Source organism: Ambystoma mexicanum, chromosome 6q, assembly GCF_040938575.1.
Source record: "Ambystoma mexicanum isolate Mex_15411 chromosome 6q, UKY_AmexF1_1, whole genome shotgun sequence".
NCBI classification, from domain to species: Eukaryota; Metazoa; Chordata; class Amphibia; order Caudata; family Ambystomatidae; genus Ambystoma; species Ambystoma mexicanum.
The window spans coordinates 1,302,238,667-1,302,260,259 of record NC_090937.1 but is presented as its reverse complement, the minus strand read 5'-3'; the positions used below and the strand labels follow the sequence as shown (position 1 = coordinate 1,302,260,259).

The 21,593-nt window shown below is 45.3% G+C and overlaps 1 protein-coding gene across 2 annotated transcripts in view; it reads right to left on the bottom strand.

The window, feature by feature from the left end:
* Positions 1 to 21,593, bottom strand: part of FAM184B (family with sequence similarity 184 member B) — an 805,260-nt gene that overhangs the window by 686,006 nt on the left and 97,661 nt on the right. For both annotated transcript variants that reach the window (XM_069631907.1, XM_069631908.1), the window contains exon 2: positions 6,893 to 7,663. In XM_069631907.1, the coding sequence (XP_069488008.1) occupies positions 6,893 to 7,663 (771 nt within the window). The remainder of the gene's footprint in view (positions 1 to 6,892; positions 7,664 to 21,593) is intronic.

Here is a 21,593-nt window from a genome sequence, read left to right as displayed (position 1 = left end):
CTGGGTATCGAATCAACCAGGCTAAATCGGAAATCATCCCACTCACCCCGTCCACAGTGCAGTCCACAGCCATTGCACAATTTAAATGGTCACCGACTACTCCCCGATACCTGGGAATCATAATGGTCACAGACAAACAGACCCTGTATAGGAACAACTATGAAGCATACCTAACACTATTGGAACACAAACTAAATGTATGGGATAAACTCCCAATATCCTTATACGGGCGAATAGTGCTACTCAAAATGGTTATAGGTCCGGAACTATTGTACATGTTCAGTAACATACCCATCTGGCGGGGCAAACCATTTTTTCAACAACTTCAGAGACTGGCATCTATGTTTGTATAGGGCGGAGGAACCGTGAGAATCCAGTGGCCCAAATTATGTGAGAAATACGACACTGGAGGCTTGGCAGCCCCGGACTTCCAACTATACTATCAGGCCTCCCAGGCCCACTTCGCAAAATACTGGACAGACTCCACCGAGGCATACGAACATATACAAGCTGAAAGGTTTGCGGCCGCCCCCTACAATTTACAGGCAATGCCCTACTCCAAAGCTCAGAGAGACCGAGGGGAGGTCCACCCAGTAGGCTCTACAGTCCGAGCATGGTCTAACCTACTGAACAGAGTGGGGTGCGACAACCCTTACTGGCCATACAGCCCGCTGTGGCACCACCCAAAGCTTGAACCCTCCCTCCCCCTGGACACGACTCTCCAGAAAAAATGGGACCCAGGGAAAGAAATGCACATAGGAGACCTATACCCGGACGGGAAATTTGCGTCCCTGATCACTGTCCAGACAAAAGTCGGGACCGGGCTGGTTACAACAACACAATACTACAGACTTAAGGCTGCATGCAAGAAGCAATGGCCATCCCTACCGGAAGCCCCACCTACCCACCAATTCTTGACCGACATTATGACTCCAGAGGGCTTCAGCGGATGAATTTCTACCCTCAACAATGCAGTTCAACGGCATACCCCCTCTAAGAACACAATGAAGGTCAAATGGGAGAGAGACCTGGGCATCACTATTGAGGACACCCAATGGGCCAAATACTGTCAGTTCACCAAAGCTATCTTCATGTGCGCCAATTTTAGACTGATCCACTTCAAGATATTAAACCATCTACACATCACTCCGAACAAAATTGCCAAATTCGACCCCACAATCAAATCAGAATGTCCAAAATGTCAGACCCAAGGGGCAAACTCCTTCCACATGTGCTGGGACTGTCCCGTGATTGCAAGGTTCTGGCATGAGGTAGCAGACACGGTAAGATACATTGTTGGGCACAGGATCCCAGCAACCCCACTGAAATACTTACTCAGAGACATCGGGAAGGCCTCGATTAAAACATGTCGCCTGGTCGCAGTCGCGGGGGCAGGTCCAAAAGGTGCACACTCAGAGCCTGGAAGGCAAAAACCCTCCCACACGGCAGGCCTGGATGAAAGACCTCATTCAAGTACAGGAAACTTAAGAAGTATATGCACAAAACGTGGTGTCTGCCTGCAGACCAAAGGATATCTGGGCCTCTTTAAGGAGATATCGTAGGCCGTCCTCCGACTCGTCAGGAGACGAATCCTCCAACTCAGCTAATGACCCAGCTAACAGACTCACAGGACCATTATTGATCCCAGATTGATATCAAGAATAAGAAGCCACATGCATGTACAATATAATGAGGCCCCCAACTGCAAAACGCACAGCCTGCTATATGCCAAAATGTAAAATGTCTAAATTTGTTTGCTATACGTGATGCACTTGTCATATTTCAAAATAAAGGTGTTAAAAAAAAAATAACACCATGAGATCTTCTCTAAGTATCTCAAGAAGAGCTCACATATCTGAAACAAGAAGACAGCACAAATGGCTGTCGATCAATGATAAGATCCAACTTAAAACTATGTCCCTCACACATAAGTCTCTGAATCAGGCAGCTCCTCCTTATCTAACAGAAAAGTTTAACCTCAGATCCTCAACTAGAGTCACCAGGTACTCCAACACCCTCAGCTTGCTAGTCCCTAGATACAAATTACAAAAATCAGGGGGGAGCAGCTTCCCAGTCATGGCTGCTCAGCTATGGAACTCACTCCCCCCTCCTTGAAAACCACCAACTCATTCTCAAGCTTCAGAAGTAAGTCTATCAAATGGCTAGTTGAGAAGCAATAACATTATGCCTTACCTCATTACTTTGGATCCCCTAGCCGCCCTTGCTCTGCATATTGTATTGAATTTACCTGTCGTCCCTATGATGTGATTGTATATATATGTAACTGAGAGTTGTAATAGGTATAATACTGTATGACATCTGTAATATGTGTAATTCTGTATGCCATGACACTGTATTACTGTAACACTTGAAAATGCCAAATGCGCCCAGATACCTCTGGGTTAAGGTGCGCTATAGAAGTAATAAAACCAAACAAACAAAACAAAAAACAAATGTTTCAGAAAACACACGAGCGCAGGTCGAGGAAAAAGGTCATCACATTACTAAAGTGATTATTCTTTAAGATTGAAAGTGAGCAAGTCTTCAGCTAACAATGGCTTTAATGTCTGCTCCTGTAAACAGTCAAACGACTTTGAACTTCTATGACCTCGTTAGCTCATAGCTTCCTCGGCTGCCTAGGCCTCGCTCCCCAGCGGCCTTGCAGCCCCCACACACAACCAAACCATGAATAGGAGGCTGCTGTGTCCCCAATGGCACTCCTTCAAACGCGGAATTAGAGCTATTCAATTGCTTAACGTTTCAGCACATTTGAAAAGGCAGTTCTTTATCAGCTGTGAATGGCAGCAAGTCCTCTAAACATTAACTGTTGAGTGAAAGCCCCCACACATCTTCCACCCTTAATCTGCATCGTCTCTCAAGACATATAAATGGAGTCACAAAATCACCACTTGCCCCATTTTTAAACCATTTTATTTCAATGATGACATTGAAAAAAAAGGGTTTTATTTAACTTTTTTGGTACGTCACATTTTCTTTGCATTATGCATAGTCTGAGCTCAAATCCCAGCTTCTTCACATAATTAAAATGTGCGATCTTGGGCAAATCCTTTTCCCTTACCTTATCTAGCAAAATTATTAGTCCATAGAAGTGATTTAGTTTATAGTCTACACTTGAAAAAAAAGCCTCTATTACAGTTTAATAAGCTTTAAATGTTGCTCCATTTATAATATTAGCAACCAATCACACGCACTTCACAAAGGTGTTGCTGCTGCCAGGTCCTGTTTTCGTATGATCTGTATAATTGTAGCCTTCTTACAGCTTAAGAGTGCAATGTTATGATATGATATGCTGAGTCATTTATGATGCTCCTGTAACACAAGTGTTTTTAGGAGGGACAAGACAAGGAGGGGGGGACAAAAGGAGGACAAAACAAGCCATTCTACTAGGCCTTGTGCCATTCAGATTGTGCAAGTGCGATATGCAAAAGTGGTGGGAGAGGGGGAGAGCAAGGGGGAGGGAAATGGGAGTGCAATCAGGGCAGCAATCCTCTGAGTAAGTGCAGCCAGGGCAGCACAGCTCTGACTATAGGGTTCCAGATACCACCCCTAAGTGCGTGGAAGGCCTGGAGGCAGTGCAGGAGCTACTGGTCAGGGGAGCCTGGTACCCGTGAGATTCAGAGGGTAGCCAGGCAACCAGTCAGTGCAGCATACCGGTTTGTAAGGGGAGAGAGTGAGAAAGCAGAAGTGAAAAGGAAGGTCTTGAGCTGCTTCTGGAACTTCATGTCATTCGGCTCAAGTTTGCAAGGGACAGGGAGGCCATTCCAGATGAAGGCACCTGCAGAGGAAAGAGATCTAACCCCCCCACTCTCTGCCTGGTGAAGTGTCTGACCCTCTGAGAGTTGGAGGTAGCTGAGTGAAGGGCTCGAGAAGGAAGTTGTTTAGGAAGAGAGAGTTGGATGTAGGGCGGGCCCCGGGCCCAGAAAGCCTTGTGGACTTGTGGACGATGCAGAGGGAAATTACATTAATTTTTTTGTTGATGTGCTTTGAGCATTTTAACTGTTTATAATGGGAAAGTTGTTTCTATGTTTCTATGTGGTTTATGAGGAATTGCTCATTCCCATGTTAGCTCCCAACGCTGCACTGCAGCTCCTCACACTGTCCCACCAATACCAGATCCTCACATTTGCCCACCAGTGCAGGCACTACACACTGTCCACCACTGACAGCCCCTTACACCATCTATCAGTTCCCCAGTGCCAGCGCCTCACAATACCCACCCCTGGCAGATCCTCACACTATCTGGGCTGAATCCCATTCTTGTACCTGCATGTTAATCACAGGTGCTCTACCCAATGAGCTACCTCATGCCAAATATTGTTGGAGGTTTAAAACTACCAAGGCACCAGAGAGACCTTGACCTGAAGACACAATACTTTAAACACTTTATTCCAAAATGTCCATACAACCTTCTTTCACCCGACCCATTTACACCCTTTCATCAACTTCCTCGCGACTTTCCTACCGCTATCAGGCCCCACCCCCCAACATTTTAAGCAAAATCACTACACCGCATAAAGCAATACACAAGCTTGAACACATATAGAAAACATGAGCTTGAAGCAGCCTTACTAGCATATGATGTGAATGCATGCACCTAAAGCAACTGGATAAAGTTCTGAGCCTTGTAAGGATGTTTTGCCTCAAGTCTATTGCAACTTGTTCCTTCACAGGTTGGTGTATTCAATTGATAAAAACAAAAGAAAGGAAAAGTGCTGTAGGTTTTAAGCAGCCCTCTGTAATCATACAAGGCATACTCCACATATTCCACTTATCTTTGGCCCGAACCCCCTACAAGAGTTTCCCGGGCGAAGTTGTTGCAGGCAAAACCTCTGAAACTGAGCCGTGCACCATGAGGCTAATGGCTCCAGTTGACTGCATGTTCCGCGGTCAAGTATTCCTCCATATGCGCCTGGCAGGGCCCTCTCTGAACCCCTGCCAAGGTTGGATGTGACCCGCACGGAGGACCCTTCCTTACTCTGTGGAATTTTGCTGCAGAGATTGCTACCTGCTCCTTTGCCCATGCCACATGGTGTAATAACCAGCACACAGCACGGGCCGGGGTGGGGATTAAATAGAGTTCCTGGCAGCACTCGAGCTGCCGCCAGGATCTCTGGGTAGTGTAGTTGTTGCCCCCATAGCCCGGCATCTCCAGGGCTAGTGCGGCCACAGAGCCCTTTATGACCCCCATTCCCCACAATCCTGACACGCCGAGTCTTCTAGCATACCCAGCTCGACCCAAAAACCTTTGTTTCCAGCTTCTTCTATCTCCATGCTGATGATGCTGCAGTATCTCAATTCCCTGTTGCGTCAGCTGAGCCTGCACACTGCCTAAGGCCGGTCTTTGTTTCTCCATACCCGAGACCCCGAGTCCTGACATCACCTGCCATGCCCAGCATCTTCGGCCTGCAAGCCGTTGCTGCTGCTTCACAGCACGGCATCGGGGGACCCAGTACTGCTGCTCAGTGATCCAAGGCTAGCCTGATGCCGAAAGCACACATACTCCTGGTTTGAAGCAGATAGCCCCCAAGACAAAGATTACGGTACTGGGAAGAGGCCTGTGTCCCTTGGTCCACATTTGGGGCCATAATGACTTTTAAGCCCTTTATCTGCCTTTCCTTTGCAAGACACCTTCTTTAACCATTGTGCTAAATAAGTGCCTGAGGTCATCTACCTAGAGTGCTATTCTTCAAAAGCTAGCATTTTCTGTATTTCTTTACCAGGTGGGTTATTTTCTCTGTGTTAATTTGTTATTTGCTTTTGTATTGTTTCATTAAAAGTCTATCTTTTAATTAAAGCTTGATTGGGCATTCTTTTATTTTGGACTATACGTTGGTTGGGTTGCTACTGCTATCTTCTCGCACCCCCCATGTACAGTATAGCCTGTCTTCAGGCCAGGTTATTTCTAAAGACAAAGGCAGTACACCCACCCGTCTGGCTGTGTCTGTTTTACGTTTCTGATTTGGACCGCTGCTGCAGTAGTGGTACTGTGGGGCTGAGTTGGCAGTTTAGCCGCTAATCCTCCCTGTACCCCTGCAGAGCAGTAGTCATTTTGTCACATTAATAGTTTTCTGAAGAATTACATGGTCATTTGAAATGTCGTGACTAGAAAGAAGTATCAGAGCAGCCGACAAATTCTAATAGTTCACTCTTTTAATTTAGGAAAGTGGCCAACTGTTCATTAAAAGGAAATCACTGTATACATTTCTACAACAATGCTGTGACTATCATCAATGACCTTAATGTGTGCGATTACATCTCATCAGTGATGAAATTCTTGCTGTGGTTCCCAAATAAAATGTGCACCGTTTTTTCTACCTTGTCCATGAAGCTTTCTATCGACTCAGTCCAAGATACCTTACTAGAGTATTCCCTCCTTGCCATCCAACCATACACCTACGGCAGGTCTGCACTCTCCAACTCTCCACTATTACCATCAGGAATCATTCCACTTCCGGCGGCGCTTCCCCACTCCCTTTTATCATCCTTCCTTCCCTTTCTCTGTACAGAGGCGCTCTGAAGTTGAACTTCTATGTGTGGACCAAAATCCATTGCAGCCTTGTACAAACAACGCAATTCAAAGTGAGAAACACATATTTTATCCTCGGAGGTGGTACAGGTCAATACTCTTGGTAGTACAGAAGACTTGAAAAAACAGATATTGGAACCTAGGACTTCTCTTGAATACTCTGAAGAAAATATACACAACAACCAGCACAGACAAATATAGCAAACAAAATATGAACCTTAAAAAAGAACATGTGCCATTTTTTGTAGCAGAACTTACAAAATAATTCATGAAGACCGCATTGCATTGCACTGCATACTGATATAAAGCATATCAACCCTCCAGACCGGTACTGTCTCCCCTTACCTGGATCCTGTCCTTCATTTTGTGGGAGTGCTTCTTTAATTCACTCATCTTCTGGCTTTTGACCTCAATGTCGACTTCCAGCTTCTTCACTTGCTGCTGCAAAGCGGCCTCCTGGGCCTGAAAGCTTTTCTTTTGTTCCAGATCTCTTTGCTGCCACTGTTTAAGTGTCTCTGTCACCGACTGCTGCAGGGCCTTCTTCAAGGCCTCCCTCTCCTTTTCATGGGTGGCCTGTAATTTCATGGTTTTCTGCACACATTCCTCGCTTATTTTTTGATTCTCCGTCTTCAGGCTTTTCATTTCCTCAAGCAGAGCCTGCAACTCCAGACTGTGTTGTTCGCTTAATTTTTCTTTCCCCTCTGAATACTCTTTTCTGTACACAGTGCATTCCTTTCTAAGGCTGCCTGCTTCCTGGTTCATAAGATGGAGTTGTTTTTCCAAGTCCGCCTTTATATCTAACATCTCCTTGGAAAGGGATATGATCCGTTCGGCATGTTCGATCTGCGTTCTGTGATCCCGCTCTTCAACCTGCTTCTGGTACAAGGCCAAATCAGCCACGGCTTCTTCCCGCAGTTTCTTGTGAAGCTCCACCGCCTCGTCCAGGGCCTGGAGGCGTTGCCTCAGCTCTAATTCTTCCCCAACATTTATTTTGCACTGATTAATTCTTTCCTTTGTCTCACTGACAATGTTATCAATTTCCTCCTTGTGAGCATCTTTCAGGGTGTGAATACTGGCCTCCAGTTCATCGTTCTTTGTATTCAGAGAATAAATCACCTAGAAAGAAAGCACATTTGTATAGTTATTTATCGCAGACTCCAGAAATTATTGGTTGCAATCATCTTGTATGGTGTAGACAATATGTGTGCAACAGAAACCACATTGAAAGAAGTGCTATGCAATTCACCCAATATGTACAAGTAAATTCCGCTAAGACAGACATTATTTTACCTCCTACCTTTCCGTAGACTGTTTTCTGTCTGCATTTCAATTTAATGTAGCCCTATCATTGCTGGCATATTATTTTCAATAACTATTACAAAATCATGGTTCGAGATTGCCAGGAGCTGGGAGCTATTGACATGTATGCATGTAGCCTGGAACAGCCTGGTAAGCCTGACACCAACAGCTACTAGGAGATACCTTTGAATCCCCTGGCAAAATGTGCCATACAAACATACCTACCAAATACTAACTGATGAATCTAGCATGAGCATCACTAAGACCTGCTATGGGCCCTCTCTCATGTGGCCTCGGGAAGTCAGCCGCTACCTGATCCGGACCCTGGGGGCGGTACTATGTGGGAGGACCAAATAGTAGGGGACTCATATCAGGGGACATTGGTGACTTCTTTAACCCAAGACAAGAGAAGCCCAGCCGAGAGGGAGACATGCTCCCAATCCAAGGTGTGGCTCTTCAGTTTGCAGACGGGAGCAGAGGACCAACAGAGCTGTCAGAGCTCCGGGAAGCAGCAGTTCAGATTGCTGAAGATATGCATGCACCGGCAACAGAGCAAACAGAAGACAGAAGGTCCACTGCATCATCAGCGAGGGGAACTGTCAAACCTGCTCTCTAACAATACAAAAGAATCTTCGCAGATATTAGTGTTACGCGACTTTAACCTAGGTTGTAATGACCCAGAGGATAAATATGCACCTATGATAGCAGCCACACTGACCGAGCATGGCTTTACCAAAAAAGTGCATGTCCCCAGCCATATCAAAGGTAGAACCCTTGACTGGATAGCCGACCTAAACTGTTCATCCACTGTTCTGAACATAACACCCCAACCCTGGACTGACCATTAATTGATAGATTTCACCTTAAAACTAGACAAATCAATGCCCAGAGCCATAACTATGGCTCCTCCATTACTTACGAGATGCAAAAAAAACATTACAATTGACAAACTAATACCACTACTTTTGCCTGCTCTTGACTCCATTTCTATGAATGCCGACCCTCACCTTCTAGTTGAGACTTATAACAACTCCATGACCAAAGCGCTAGATACCATTGTGCCAGTCAAAGGCCCTCATTACAATACTGGCGGTAACCCATGGCGCTATTAGCACCATGGGTGCTGGCGGTATTGTAACAAGTCCGCCAATGTTCAATGGGGAATTACCACCCCATTCCAAGGTTGGTGGGGCGGTAATTCCCCATTTAACATTGGCCCTTCCCCATTACCATTTTTGCCCCATAGGGCATAATGGGAATGGGGAAGGCGGTAAGTACGGTACCGCAAATTGCGGTACCATACTTACCTCGAGAGTCCCTTTGCGGGCCCCTACTTTAACCGCTGGTCTAGACCAGCCGTTAAGGTCGGGTCCCGCAAAGGGACCTTGTAGTAAGGCGCTAAGTGGTTAACGGCGCCGCAGCCTTTTACGGCGCCTTTAACCACTTAGCGCCTGGGTCGTAATGAGGCCCAAATTCCGTAAAAGTAAACCAAAGGCCCATTTGAACACTTGGTTTACCCCACAACTCAAAGAGTTAAGACTCAAAAAAAGAAAGCTGCAAGCTGTCTGGAGGCACTCCCCCTCTGAGGACAACAAAACACAATTAAACCAACTAGCTAAAAAATACAAGGATGAAATAATCAACACTAAAAAAAATGTTTTCAATGAAAGAATTGCAAAAGCTAGCTCTAACACAAAGGAGCTTTTTGTGATCCTCCGGGATGTCGATTCTCCCATACCTACAGTAGATAACATCGCAAAAGATAAACAATGGTGCACAGATATTCAAAATGCACTCACCAACAAAAGAACTTTGCTCCAAACTAAAATCTTAAAAAAGAAAGCATCTTTGATACCGAATACGGCCCCCACTATCCCACTGACTACAACCCCATAAGGCGCTCACCTCCTTTAGTTTTAACAAGGTGTCGATCCTGCAAATAGAGAAAGTTATATTATCGCTGAAGCCATCTAATTGCAAAGGAGACAACTGCCCTGCCCAAATAGTGAAAGATGCAGCTAGAGACTTAGCACCATTCATAACCAAACACATAAATGCTTCCTTTAAATCGAACTGCGTCCCTGAGAGTTTAAAAGAATCTTAGGTTCTTCCCTTACTAAAGAAACAGACACTGGACCCCTCTATCCCTACAAACTACCGTCCCATTACAACGGTACCTTTTCTCCTCAAAATAATTGACAGGGTAGCATACCTTCAGATTCAGCGCTACCTTGAAGCTCACCACTTGCTGGGATCTCGTCAATCAGGTTTCAGACCAAAACATGGTACTGGGACCGCACTGATTGACCTTAAGACGCAAGTAGATGAGCTTAAAGACAAGGGAAAAATGGCAATGTTATTGCTCCTGGACCTTTCGGCCGCTTTTGATTTAGTGGACCATACAGTGCTCTGAAAACACTTAGCCTCTGCAGCCCACTTCTCTTGCGATGCTATAGCCTGGGTTCAATCTTTTCTCGCTAACAGAACCATGCAAGTTTTCTCCCCATCTGACTCAGCAGACCCGATCAACATTACATGCGGTGTCCCACAAGGATCTTGTGTTTCACCTACCATGTACAATATTTTTACCAAGCCCCTATTTGACAAATTGGACAGACTGGGTGTCACTTACACTAACTACGCTGATGACACTCAGATCCTCATTCCCCTTTCGGGCAATATATTGTCTCTCCCACGGTAAGCCATCAGCAAGCGTTTGGCATCCTGCTCGCTGCTTCTGTTTCCCAGCTTCTCTGCTCTTCGCGGATCCTGCTGGTCTCTGTGGCATCTTCTCGAGCTCCATTAAGGTGGGAGTGACCTCCTGACACCTGCAAACGCCCAACACGTTCTTCCTCACAGTCCACGGTTGGCTCCAAGGCACTCCTTCTTGTCCCTCGGTCTCTCAGTCGCTTCCGAGAGATTAAGTCTTCTCCCGCCAGCAGTTCCCTTTGGTCAGCTGCTTCCGCTGAGTAAATTTGCCCACTGTAGGTAAGTGCTCCAAACAACTAGAGCGCGGCTTATGCTCCTGGGCTTAGGTGACCTATATTACTCGATCCCTCTTCCTCGTCCCAGTATTGTCATGCTTATGGGAATGGAAGTCCATTCTTGATGACTTACATATAAAGTTTGGGCAAATGTTTTTAGTGGTTTTCAAAGGCAAGTTGGTTTTTGATGGTTTATATACAGATCTGGTGAAAGGGTTTTCAACACTCTTACTAGGTGGATGAGGGGAGGTCTAACAATATGCCATAAAGACTTTAGGTATGGGTGGGATATTCTCAGAAGAAAAAAGGGGATACCATGTCTCATCCGATGATGCCATGACACTTCCCTGGAGGCTGATCCCCTATACCCCCATGTGATCCTCCCTCACATAGCCACGCAAGGGTCAGGATAAGGTAGCAGCTGCCGTCACCTGGCCAACTGAGGGGAGGTCACAGCTGGGAAAGGAGTGATGACACCATCGGATTAATCGCATATCCTTCCCCTAATCCGGCTGGTTCTCTCAGCACCTATTGAGAAACTGGAAAGGAAGTCTACATTTCCCTGTTCTCTTCCTTTTCGGTGTTCTACCATGAAACAATAGGGCTGCATGTCTAAGTGCATTTGTGTCCTTGCAGAGGTTCATCCATGTTAATGCAGAGGGATGTGTGACCAATCTAAACTTCCTGCTGTCGAGGTAGTACTTAAGGTATGACAAGGCCCATTTTATAGCTAAGGCCTCAGTGGCATAATTCTTTTCTCAGGGTGTTATTCTCTACTTATGTAAAGAATAGGGTGTTCAATGCCATTGTGATCTTGTGAAAGAATAGCCCCCAACCCAACATGTGAAGCATCCGTCTATAAAAATGAACCCTCTGTTGAAATCTGCCAACTTTAACACAGGTTCACTACACAGAATATTTTTAAATTTGTCAAAAGACAGTTTGTCCTCATCTTTCCATTTTATCGTTTGGGGTTCTACATTCTTAGGTTTATCAGTGAGGCAAATGTGATGGAAGAATAACTGGGCATGAATCGTCTATAATACCCCACTAGACCCAAAAAGGCTCTTAGATCTTTCTTGGTTCTGTGCTCTGGGGTTTATTGGACAACTGTTACCTTCTCACTCTGCGGTTGAACCAGCCCACTGCCAACAAAAAAATCCAAGATACTTGACTGCTGATTGTGCCAGGTGACATCTTTTTGGATTCCCTGAGCCCGGGTATAGGTAATGTAGATGTTCCTCCCATGTTCTACTATGAATGATTATATCATCGATATAAGCCCCAGAAATAGAGGAATAAGTCCGAAGGACTTAGTCCATTAACCTTTGAAAGGTACTCTTCATCAGATCAATCGTGAGCGGAAAACGGTGGCTCCCAATCGATCAATTAGATCGTCTATCCTTGGCTAAGGGTAACTGTTGAATTGGGAAACCACGTTCTCCTTTCTGGAATCACTGCAGAATCTCCACAATTGATCTGGCTTGGTGATACGTACTATTGGACAGGACCAGGGACTTTGGGAGGGTTCAATGTTATTCGATCTTAACATATTCTCCACCTGCTCTAGGACTATTTCCTTTCTACATTCTGATTTCTGGTAGTGTTTTAAATGGACCACTTTCACTGTGGGCGTCCGGATGTAGTGAAACGCCCCCTTTACCCTTCTTGGCTCAGTTCTAAAAACATAAGGAAATTATTCTATTAAGTCTAACAAGTCATCTCTCCGATTCTGAGATAGGTGGGAAGGATTCAGGCTATTTTTGTCAGATTCTTCAGACAATAAACTAGTGAAGACTACTGTAGTGTTCTTAATGGGATCCTCTTTACACTGCTTCTTCAGATTTACGTGATAGATATGGGTCTTAATTCTTCTATCGGGTTGGGAAGCTCGATAGTTACAAGGCCCTGTTTGTTCTATCACCTAAAAAGTACTGTGCCATTTGGACAACAACATATTCTCAGATGACAGAAGCAGAACGAGAACCTTTTGTCCAATGGGAAAAGAACCTAAGCAAAGTGTTTTTATCATGGTATGGCTTTTCATTTTTTTGGGCCTTAACCATGTGAGGTTGAACTACAGTTCTGACAGTAGCCATATTTTCCTTTAAACATTGGGTAGTTTGGGAAAGGGGCTGGTGGCTTTCTTCTGCTCTTCCCAAGTCTCCTGTAACATTTCAAGGACATCTCTTGGCTCTCAGCTGTATAACAACTAGAATGGAGAAAACCGTGTTGAGGATTAAGGTGTTTTCCGGATGGCAAAAAGGGCCAGAGGTATCATGATATTCCAATGTTTGACGTCCACCTCTACTAACTTATTTAACACATGTTTTAGGGTTTTGTTGAACTCGCTCCACCAACCTGTCAGTTTGTGAATTATAAATGAAAGTCCTAAGAGTTTTTATATGCAGGAGTTTCTTCACCTCTGCCATGAGTCGACTCATGATGGTAGTTCCCTGGTCTATTAGGATCTCCTTCGGGAACCAGACTCGTGAGGAAAATAGAATCAAATGTTTAAGGATTTGTTGGGTCGCATTATTGCGTAATGGGAATGCTTCAGGATATCTAATTGCATAATCCACACTTACCAATATATATTGATTCCCCAATTTCAATGGTTCAAGGGGCCCAACTATGTCCATGCCTATGCAGGAAATGGACACGTCAATTATTGGCAAATGTTGTATTGGAGCTGGAGGGGGCCTCTGAAAGCTGATCTTTTGGCACAGAGCACAAGTAAGCATGACAGTTTTCACATCATCATACATTCCTGGCCAATAGAAACTGCTTAATATCTATGCCTGTGCCTTGGCTGTTCCTAAGTGACCACTTGTTAAATGGGAGTGCGCAATTTCTAATGCCACCCTTTTGTGGCTTTTGGAAACCATTAGCTGAGATCTAGGAGTACCATCGGGACTAAGGTCACCCCTATAGAGTAATCCAGCCTTAAGGGAAAAAAATGCCCCCCCCCTTCTCTCTGCCCTCCTCTTCAGGTAACACATGAAGGAAAGCTTTGGCAAGCAAGGGATAATTCGTTTGGGTGAATGCAAGGTCTGGAATAATCTTCCTTCCTCCACAAGGGCTTATGTTGGTACTGCCTCTGATGTAATAGGGAGATCTGCATCTGCCTCTCCAAACTCTTTGCTCCCCCTTTCAGTTTCATCAGAAGTTTTAACTTCCTCTGCTTTGAAAAACAATGCCCTCTCCAGGATCCCTTGGGCCATCCTCTCCCCTGCCTTTACTTGATATGCCTCCTTCCCATTGTTCTGCATCAAGATTGTTTTGTCGCCTCTGTAGTTAGGGTCTATGATGCCTGCTAATACGTCAAGGCTAAATCGCCACGCTAGGCCCGACTTAAAGGCAAATCTGATGTATACCTGATGTAGGTATTAAGACCAGATCTCCAGGCTGTATTAACTCCCCCCTGCAATTACACAAATCAAATACTATGGATTGTTCTGTAGCTACTGATGGAGCAGAATCTCTGTTGCTAGGTTTTTGAAATCTGAGGGTGCCTTAGTCTGTGTCAACTGAGCCTGAGCCCATTCTGACACCACATTTGAGGAGTCAGGAATGAAACTCAGACGCCAGGGGTTCATAGTTTTGGCCAAAGATTTTTATTAAAATAAAAGGGGTTGGGAAAATGCCTCTCTGTCCCTGCACTAGAGGAGTTTTCCTACCTCAAACCAAAACTAAGGATATGTCAACGGTCAGAATGTCTAAAACAAAACGTCCTGTGTCCAAAGTTCTATTTTGACCCTCACATTCTAACAAAACAATTCTTAATTGGAAAGGGAAAATGTTTTTGGCCTTCAGTGATGCATAAATATTTAAAAAGAAAATATGAAACTCCAACACAAATAGTTCCAGAGGATAGAGTTCCTTGTTCCAGAGAGCGATTCCCTTTCCCCTGGATTTCTCTTCACTCTGTTTTCAGTTCAGGTTTATCAGTCTCTTGAGTGTCAACATGGCTGGCGCACAAAGAAACTTGACCCTTGGACTGTGCCATGTTAGGATACCTGGTGTACTCCCTTGCCAGGTTTCTTTTCTCCTTTAATATATTTTCCTCTGCCTTTTCTCTGATGTGATCTGATCAGGATTTCTTGAGTTAATTTCAGTTTACACTTTGTTCATCTTAATGCCTGATATGCTTTCCTGTCAGGGCTTTCTCAAAGACACATTTTCACAATTAACATCCACCTAATATACTCTCCTGCCACGGACCTTCTTCTATGAACACTTGTACAACTTGCACTTGCCTGGTATACTCTCCTGCCAGAGCTTTCTTACATCGGGATTTCTTTATACTTTCAAACCACCTGGTATACTCTCCTGCCACAGCATTTGTTACATATGCACTTTCTTGTACCTTCAAACACACCTTCAAATAGCCTGGTATACCTGTCAGGGCTTTCTTATGTGGACTCTGCACACATTTCCAATACTGATAGTGCCTTATATTAGCCTTTTCTGGCATCGTATTTGCCTGGTATACTAATCTGCCAGGAGTCCTTTCACATGTGCATTTTATACACTCACATGGCTTTAAGTCTCTTGTTCTGATTACTTTTATCCTTTTCTAACAATGTTCACTTGCACATACTCTTTCAGGGGTTGTTCTGTTCATTAACAGTCTTTGGCATGTCTGCCGATACGCCCCGGTGTCCCTGCTTACCTTCCGTGGATTGACCGGTTCTTCCTGGCATATTTCGTCTCTCCCACGGTAAGCCAACCGCAATCATTCAGCGTCCTGCTTGTTGCTTCTGTTTCCCAGCTTCTCTGCTCTTTGTGGCTCCTGCTGGGCTCTCTGGCATCTTCCTGAGCTTCAGTAAGGTGGGAGCAACCTCCTAACACCTACAAATGCCCAGAAGTCTTCTCTCAGCTTCTGGTGTCCCTGCAGTGTGTTCTTCCTTATGGTCGCCTTCCCTTCTTCTTCACAAGCCGGTTGGCACCACAGGACGCCTTCTGGTCCCTCAGTCGCTTCTGAAAGATGTAGTCTTCTCTCGCCAGCAGCTCCCATTTGTCAGTTTCTTCAGCTGCTTCAACTGTTTAAATGTCCCTGCTGTAGGTGAGCGCTCCAAATAACTAGAGCCTGGCTTCATCTCTTGGGCTTGCGTGATCTGTATTACTCAATTCCTCTTCCTCATCCCATAATTCTCATGCTTATAGGAATGGAAGTCCATTCTTGACGACTTGCATATGAAGTTTGGTTAAACATTTTTAGTGGTTTTCAAAGGCAAGTTGATTTTTGATGGTTTGTATACAGATCTGGTGAAAGGTTTTTCAACACTCTTCCTGGGTGGATGAGGGGAGGTCTAATAATACGCCATAAAGGCTTTAGGTATGGGGGATATCCTCCGAAGGAAAAGGGGGGTACCATGCCTCATCCGATGATGCCATGACACTTCGCCAGAGGCTGTCTCCCCCATATTATCCTCCCTCATATAGTCTCCCGAGGGTAAGGAACAGGTAACGGCTGCTGTCCCCTGGCCACAGCAGGGGGAGGTCACCGCCAGGAAAGGAGTGATAACGCCATCGGATTCATCATATTGTATGGTATCATGCAGTACTGCACCAGAAAGGTGGAAAGTGAAGATTACATGTTCAGGTCTTCAATATTTCATCACAATGCAACTTGAGAGATGAATATGTTGGAGTCAGGATGCTCAAACAGATTGGGCCCTATTATGACCCTGGAGGTAACCATGCCGCTTTTTGCGGCATGGCTACCCCCATTCCGGGTACCGGGTCCGGGTTCCCTGAATGGGGAAATACCGGGCCATTCCAACCTTGGAGGGCCAGGTATTTCCCCATTCAAGGTACATCCCCATTCCCATTTCAGCCCCCATAGGGCTCAATGGGAATAGGGATGATGCTAACAACGGGCCTGTTATTGACGGACCCGTTGTTAGCATCCAGGTCTGCTCGCGGGTCTCGCTAAGGACGCCTGGTTTTACCAGAGGTGTACCTAATTTCACTTGGAGTCCTTTGACTAGCTTTATTGCCTGATCTCCTTGAAACTCCTGATAAGAATCGCTGGTAGGGTTTCTGACCCTTTGTGTGCACAGTACCAGCCTGGAACAAGGGAACGCTGCAACGGTCCATCCCCTAACGCTGGGAGTGATAAAGAGCCAATTAACATTGAAGATGGGACGGAGACCGTATGCCAGGCATTGCGAACCAGACTGTGGACGAGCCAAAGGAACGCACACAGCACTGCCATACCAAGAGGCTGAAGCGCACAACCCAGAGAAGCAACGGGGAGCACCCGCCATCTAAGTACATGCCATATGATGTGCCAAGACGCCAGCCCCAATGTTCCGCAGGAAGCCTGTGGGAAGGGAGGGCAATCTCTGCCTGACACCAGAAAGAAACACAAGAGGTGGTGCTGCATTGGAGTTTGGTTTCTCTCACCCTGCAAGGTGGGGTGAGCGAACCCCAACCCCAAGCCCAGATGAGAGACCCAAAACCACAAGGCGGGGTGAGAGACCACAGGCCCCAAAGCGGGGTGAGACCAACCAACCCCAAGGCTGGGTAAGAGACCTGAAACCCAAGGCGGGTTAAGAGACCAGAGACCCAAGGCAGGGCAAGAGAAACCAAACCCCCAAGGTAGGGCGAGAGAAACCAAACCCCAAGGCGGGCGAGAGAAACCAAACCCCAAGGCGGGGCGAGAGAAACCAAACCCCAAGGCAGGTGAGAGAAATCAAACCCCAAGGCAGGGCGAGAGAAACCAAACCCCAAGGCAGGGTGAGAGAAACCAAACCCAAGTAGGGGCACGAAAAACCAAACCCCAAGGCGGGCGAGAGAAATCAAAACCCAAGGCGGGGTGAGAGAAACCAAACCCCAAGGTGGGGGGAGAGACTGGAGATCCCAAAGCGTTGTGAGAGAAACAAAATCCCAAGGAGGGGTTAGAGACCAGATAACCTAATGCAGAGTAAGAGAACCCAAACCCCACATATGGCTTCCAGGTATGGCAGGCCCCAAATTACTATTTCAGATTTTGCCCATTGGCAAAAGCCTCCGCAAATGTACTGGGCAGTTAGAGCACATCTCAAGCAGCCAACACTACAGTTTATGCGCAATGCCCAACTTTTGTCTTTTGTTTGAAACAAAAGTTGTGCATTGCGCATAAACTGTAGTTTATTTAAAAAAAAAAAAAAAATTAACAACCTATTTCTCTCTGAAAAAGCAACATGTAGATAATCCAGGGTGCAAAATTGGCACTCACCACTAGCTATTAGGTAGTGTTATTTGACACTTGGCGAGCAAGAAATGGTGTGTTGTATGTATGCAGGGTTCAAAATGGAGGGGAGCTGGAAGCTATTTAAGTCCTGCTTGTAGCATAGAAGAGTCTGGTTAGCTTGACACCAACTATGTACCAGCTCCTTGTCCTGGCGTAGTAGCTCCTTGTCAATGGTTAATGCTGGATAACCAGGAGCTGCTCTTAGCTCCTGCTTCTCCAATTTTAATTTCGATCCCTGGTAAGTATAGCAATGAGGTGGCGAATGACTTTTATGGCTGGCTAGTAGCTTTTGCCCACTGGATAATCTGATTCCTCACAAATCAGAATAGACACTCCTCTCTCAATCTCGATAGATGTTCCACTCAGTGGATCCAAATGCATCCAAGATAGCACCAAACATGCCTTTTTTTCTCTTCTACATCACCACCTCCTTAAGTCTGTATCATCTGCACCGTCTTTCCTGTCCTCACACTAAGATGTTAACTGGGAGTGACACCAGCAAGAGCTAGTCGCAGCTAAAATGAAACCACTAGAGCCATCCTATCCCTTATACTACCCTCTCCTGTCTCACTTTTTAGTTTGGGCTATTAGGTGTGGCTTTCAGCACCTATAAGCCGAAAATATTGCATTAGAGTACAGATGATAGGGAGGAATGGCATATTCCAGACATCCTGTGGGTGTTGTTTGGTTATTTGCCCACCCATGTCTATGGCCATGCTAATCCTTATGGCCATTCCCTCCCAGTTCCTGCCCCTGCCTGCCCAAAACACCTCCTTGTGGGAACTCTTTGAGCTAGCTTTACTCAAGCCTCACCATCAAACCCAGCACTCAGAGTGCCGTTTTCAAAGCAATCTTCTGAGAGTTAATGATTTAAATGGAGTTGTAAACCAGCTACTGGTGCAGTAAAAATTTCCTTCCAGAGATCTGCCTTCAGCCACTCGATTTATCTGCGTGTCCTTCACTGAAATCCTGTTAAAAACAATAATTGGCAAAGCCAACAGTTTTGGGTTGTGTATAAGTATTAGACATATGCCAGGCACTGCTATTAGATGCCCAGGTACTCGTACCATTTTGCACCTGCTACCATTAATGGCCAATTAATACCACTATGGCTGTTGGCATTGCCAATGCCTGTTTACCTTGGTACAGTGCCTTGGTAGAAATTCCACTTGACCACTTGTGTTTCTACTGGATCTATTTACTGACACATAGGTTTTTATGAACATTCTGAATGGTTATGAAAAATGTTTCAGTGGCAATTTTCCCCTCCCTGTGCCCTGTACCAACCTCCCATTCCCTGTCTGTATGTCTGTATGTCTGTTGTGACCCTATAAGCAGCACTTTTTGGCTTACTGCACAAAAACCCAGACTCATTTAAAAGTGGAAAAGGTCGCTTTAATGTGACAGGCCCAAGCTTACAATTAATGCTCACCTGGCTCCATGGCCTTACAGACTAACAAAATATTTAAACCACCAATTAACTAATTACACATTTTCATTTCCCAAACAATTAAATAATTAAATAAAGCCATTTCCTCCCTAAATGTCCCTTGGACCCTACCATCTCCTTACCCCTTTCCCAGGCGTCCCGCTTTCTCCATGGGGCCATGCCCCTCCAGGCTCAATACCTGTTCCCCCGGGGTGGCCCGCTTGTGCAAACAGCACCACCCCCTTCTTTCCCGTGTCATTCCCCCATTGTGCTTCCCTCCCCCCACATCAAAAGGGGCCATGCCCCCGGAGCCCAGACCCACTTCAATCCCCTTTGTACTCCCCTCTACACCAATCTCCCCCTTCCTATGACCTGCAGCCAGACTGACCTGCCACATCAGCAACATAAATTTTACGGTTCATGCGTTTTTTTTCAAAATGGGGGGGTTCCCCCCAACCCCCCTTTTTTTTCATTTTTTTTTTATTTTACCCCCTTTTTTTACTTACCTGACCCCAAAAACATATATAAATAAATAAATAAAAAATTCGATATTTTTTTTTTCGAGATTTTTGTTTCGTGCTTTTTGTCATTCGAGATTTTGTTTTCGAGATTTTGACTGACCACCAAATTTTACATCACAACTTCTCAACTGCCCCGACTTGTCACACAAAACTACCAGCCAGCCGCCCCTTAACCTACCAAAAAACTCCCTCACCAACCGCCCTGGGACGTAAAAAAAACCCCACCAACCAACCTCCCATGGTCCTCCCCCGACCTTTAATAAACCAAACCCCGAACCTAAACCAAAATGAAGGGGTGGGAGGGCGGGACAATCGCCAAGTCCAACCGTCGCCTGCCTCCCAAACCTTCCCTGCCCCCTTAAATACCCCAGAGGGGCGCTCTGCCCCCACGGCCACTCGCTGGCCGTGTGCAGCGCCAAAAATTTCCCCGGGGGGAAACGCTTCGCATTCCACCCGGGGCCCCCCTTTTCCTTCTCTACCTATCCCTCGTTTCTTCGCTACTTACCTCACCCTCTTTCCGGCTTACCTCATTTTATATGGTGGTAACCTGCTGCTGCCATGGGGGTGCTAAGAAGCGTTCTCTATGGCATTGTAGAGGTATAGAAATGGAAAACTATAATATTAAGATCATAAAACACAGACAAACGGAATGTAGCTGCCAGGTCAGAGGATAATAAGGAAATGTGTTTCTATGTCTAACTGGGGTAAAATATATTTATTTATCAAAAAGAAGGGGATTCAGTCATTAGAGAATGCACATGGCGTATAATGGAAGCAGCTGTATATCTGATGTTAAACTTTCCCATATGGTTACTATCCCTTGCTTATGATGGCATTATTGGTCCATACGAGGCTGCACATGACATAAGACAACAAAAAACCCATTGACTTTGCCTATGTTAATTTATATCATGATGTAACAACTTATTTTTTAGCTTCTGTTACCCTCATTATGGGTACAGCAGTAAGAGTAAGAACAGGAGGCATTTGGAAATACTACGTTTTTTACCACCTGCTTAATTATGAGCCTGACAGAATTACTGCATGGGGTATTCTGTAGGAAAACCGCATGCAGAAATCACTGCCATATTATGAGGTCATGTAAACTCACTTTTTACTGCTATCGACAAGGTTAACATTTTAAAAACTCTACTGAACTTTTAAAAAGAAAAGTCTGTTTACTGTAATTAAGGGAAGAGAAAGCATTGTATTGTAGTAAAATAAAACACAATGGGACGCCTAAAGGTGACTTCCACTCTCACACTCCGTCTCAAAAGGACTGCAGAGAAGGGACACAAAGGACCAATTTCTGCTTTAAAAAAAATTGTACACAACGATAGCGTATGACCATCTACTGTACACAATCCATAATCAAAACCTGGATGAAAATGGATTTTTGAAATAATGATGCATGCAGATATTCAGAACTACTCCCCTTATTATTTCTGGAAATCTGCTATTGCCAACCCAACTGATTTCCCGGAGAAGTAAAGAAAGAAAGTACAGCCAACGCAATGCCAACAGTTTTGCCTTTTGTGTAGGATTAGGAAATGCATTTGCCAGGCACTGA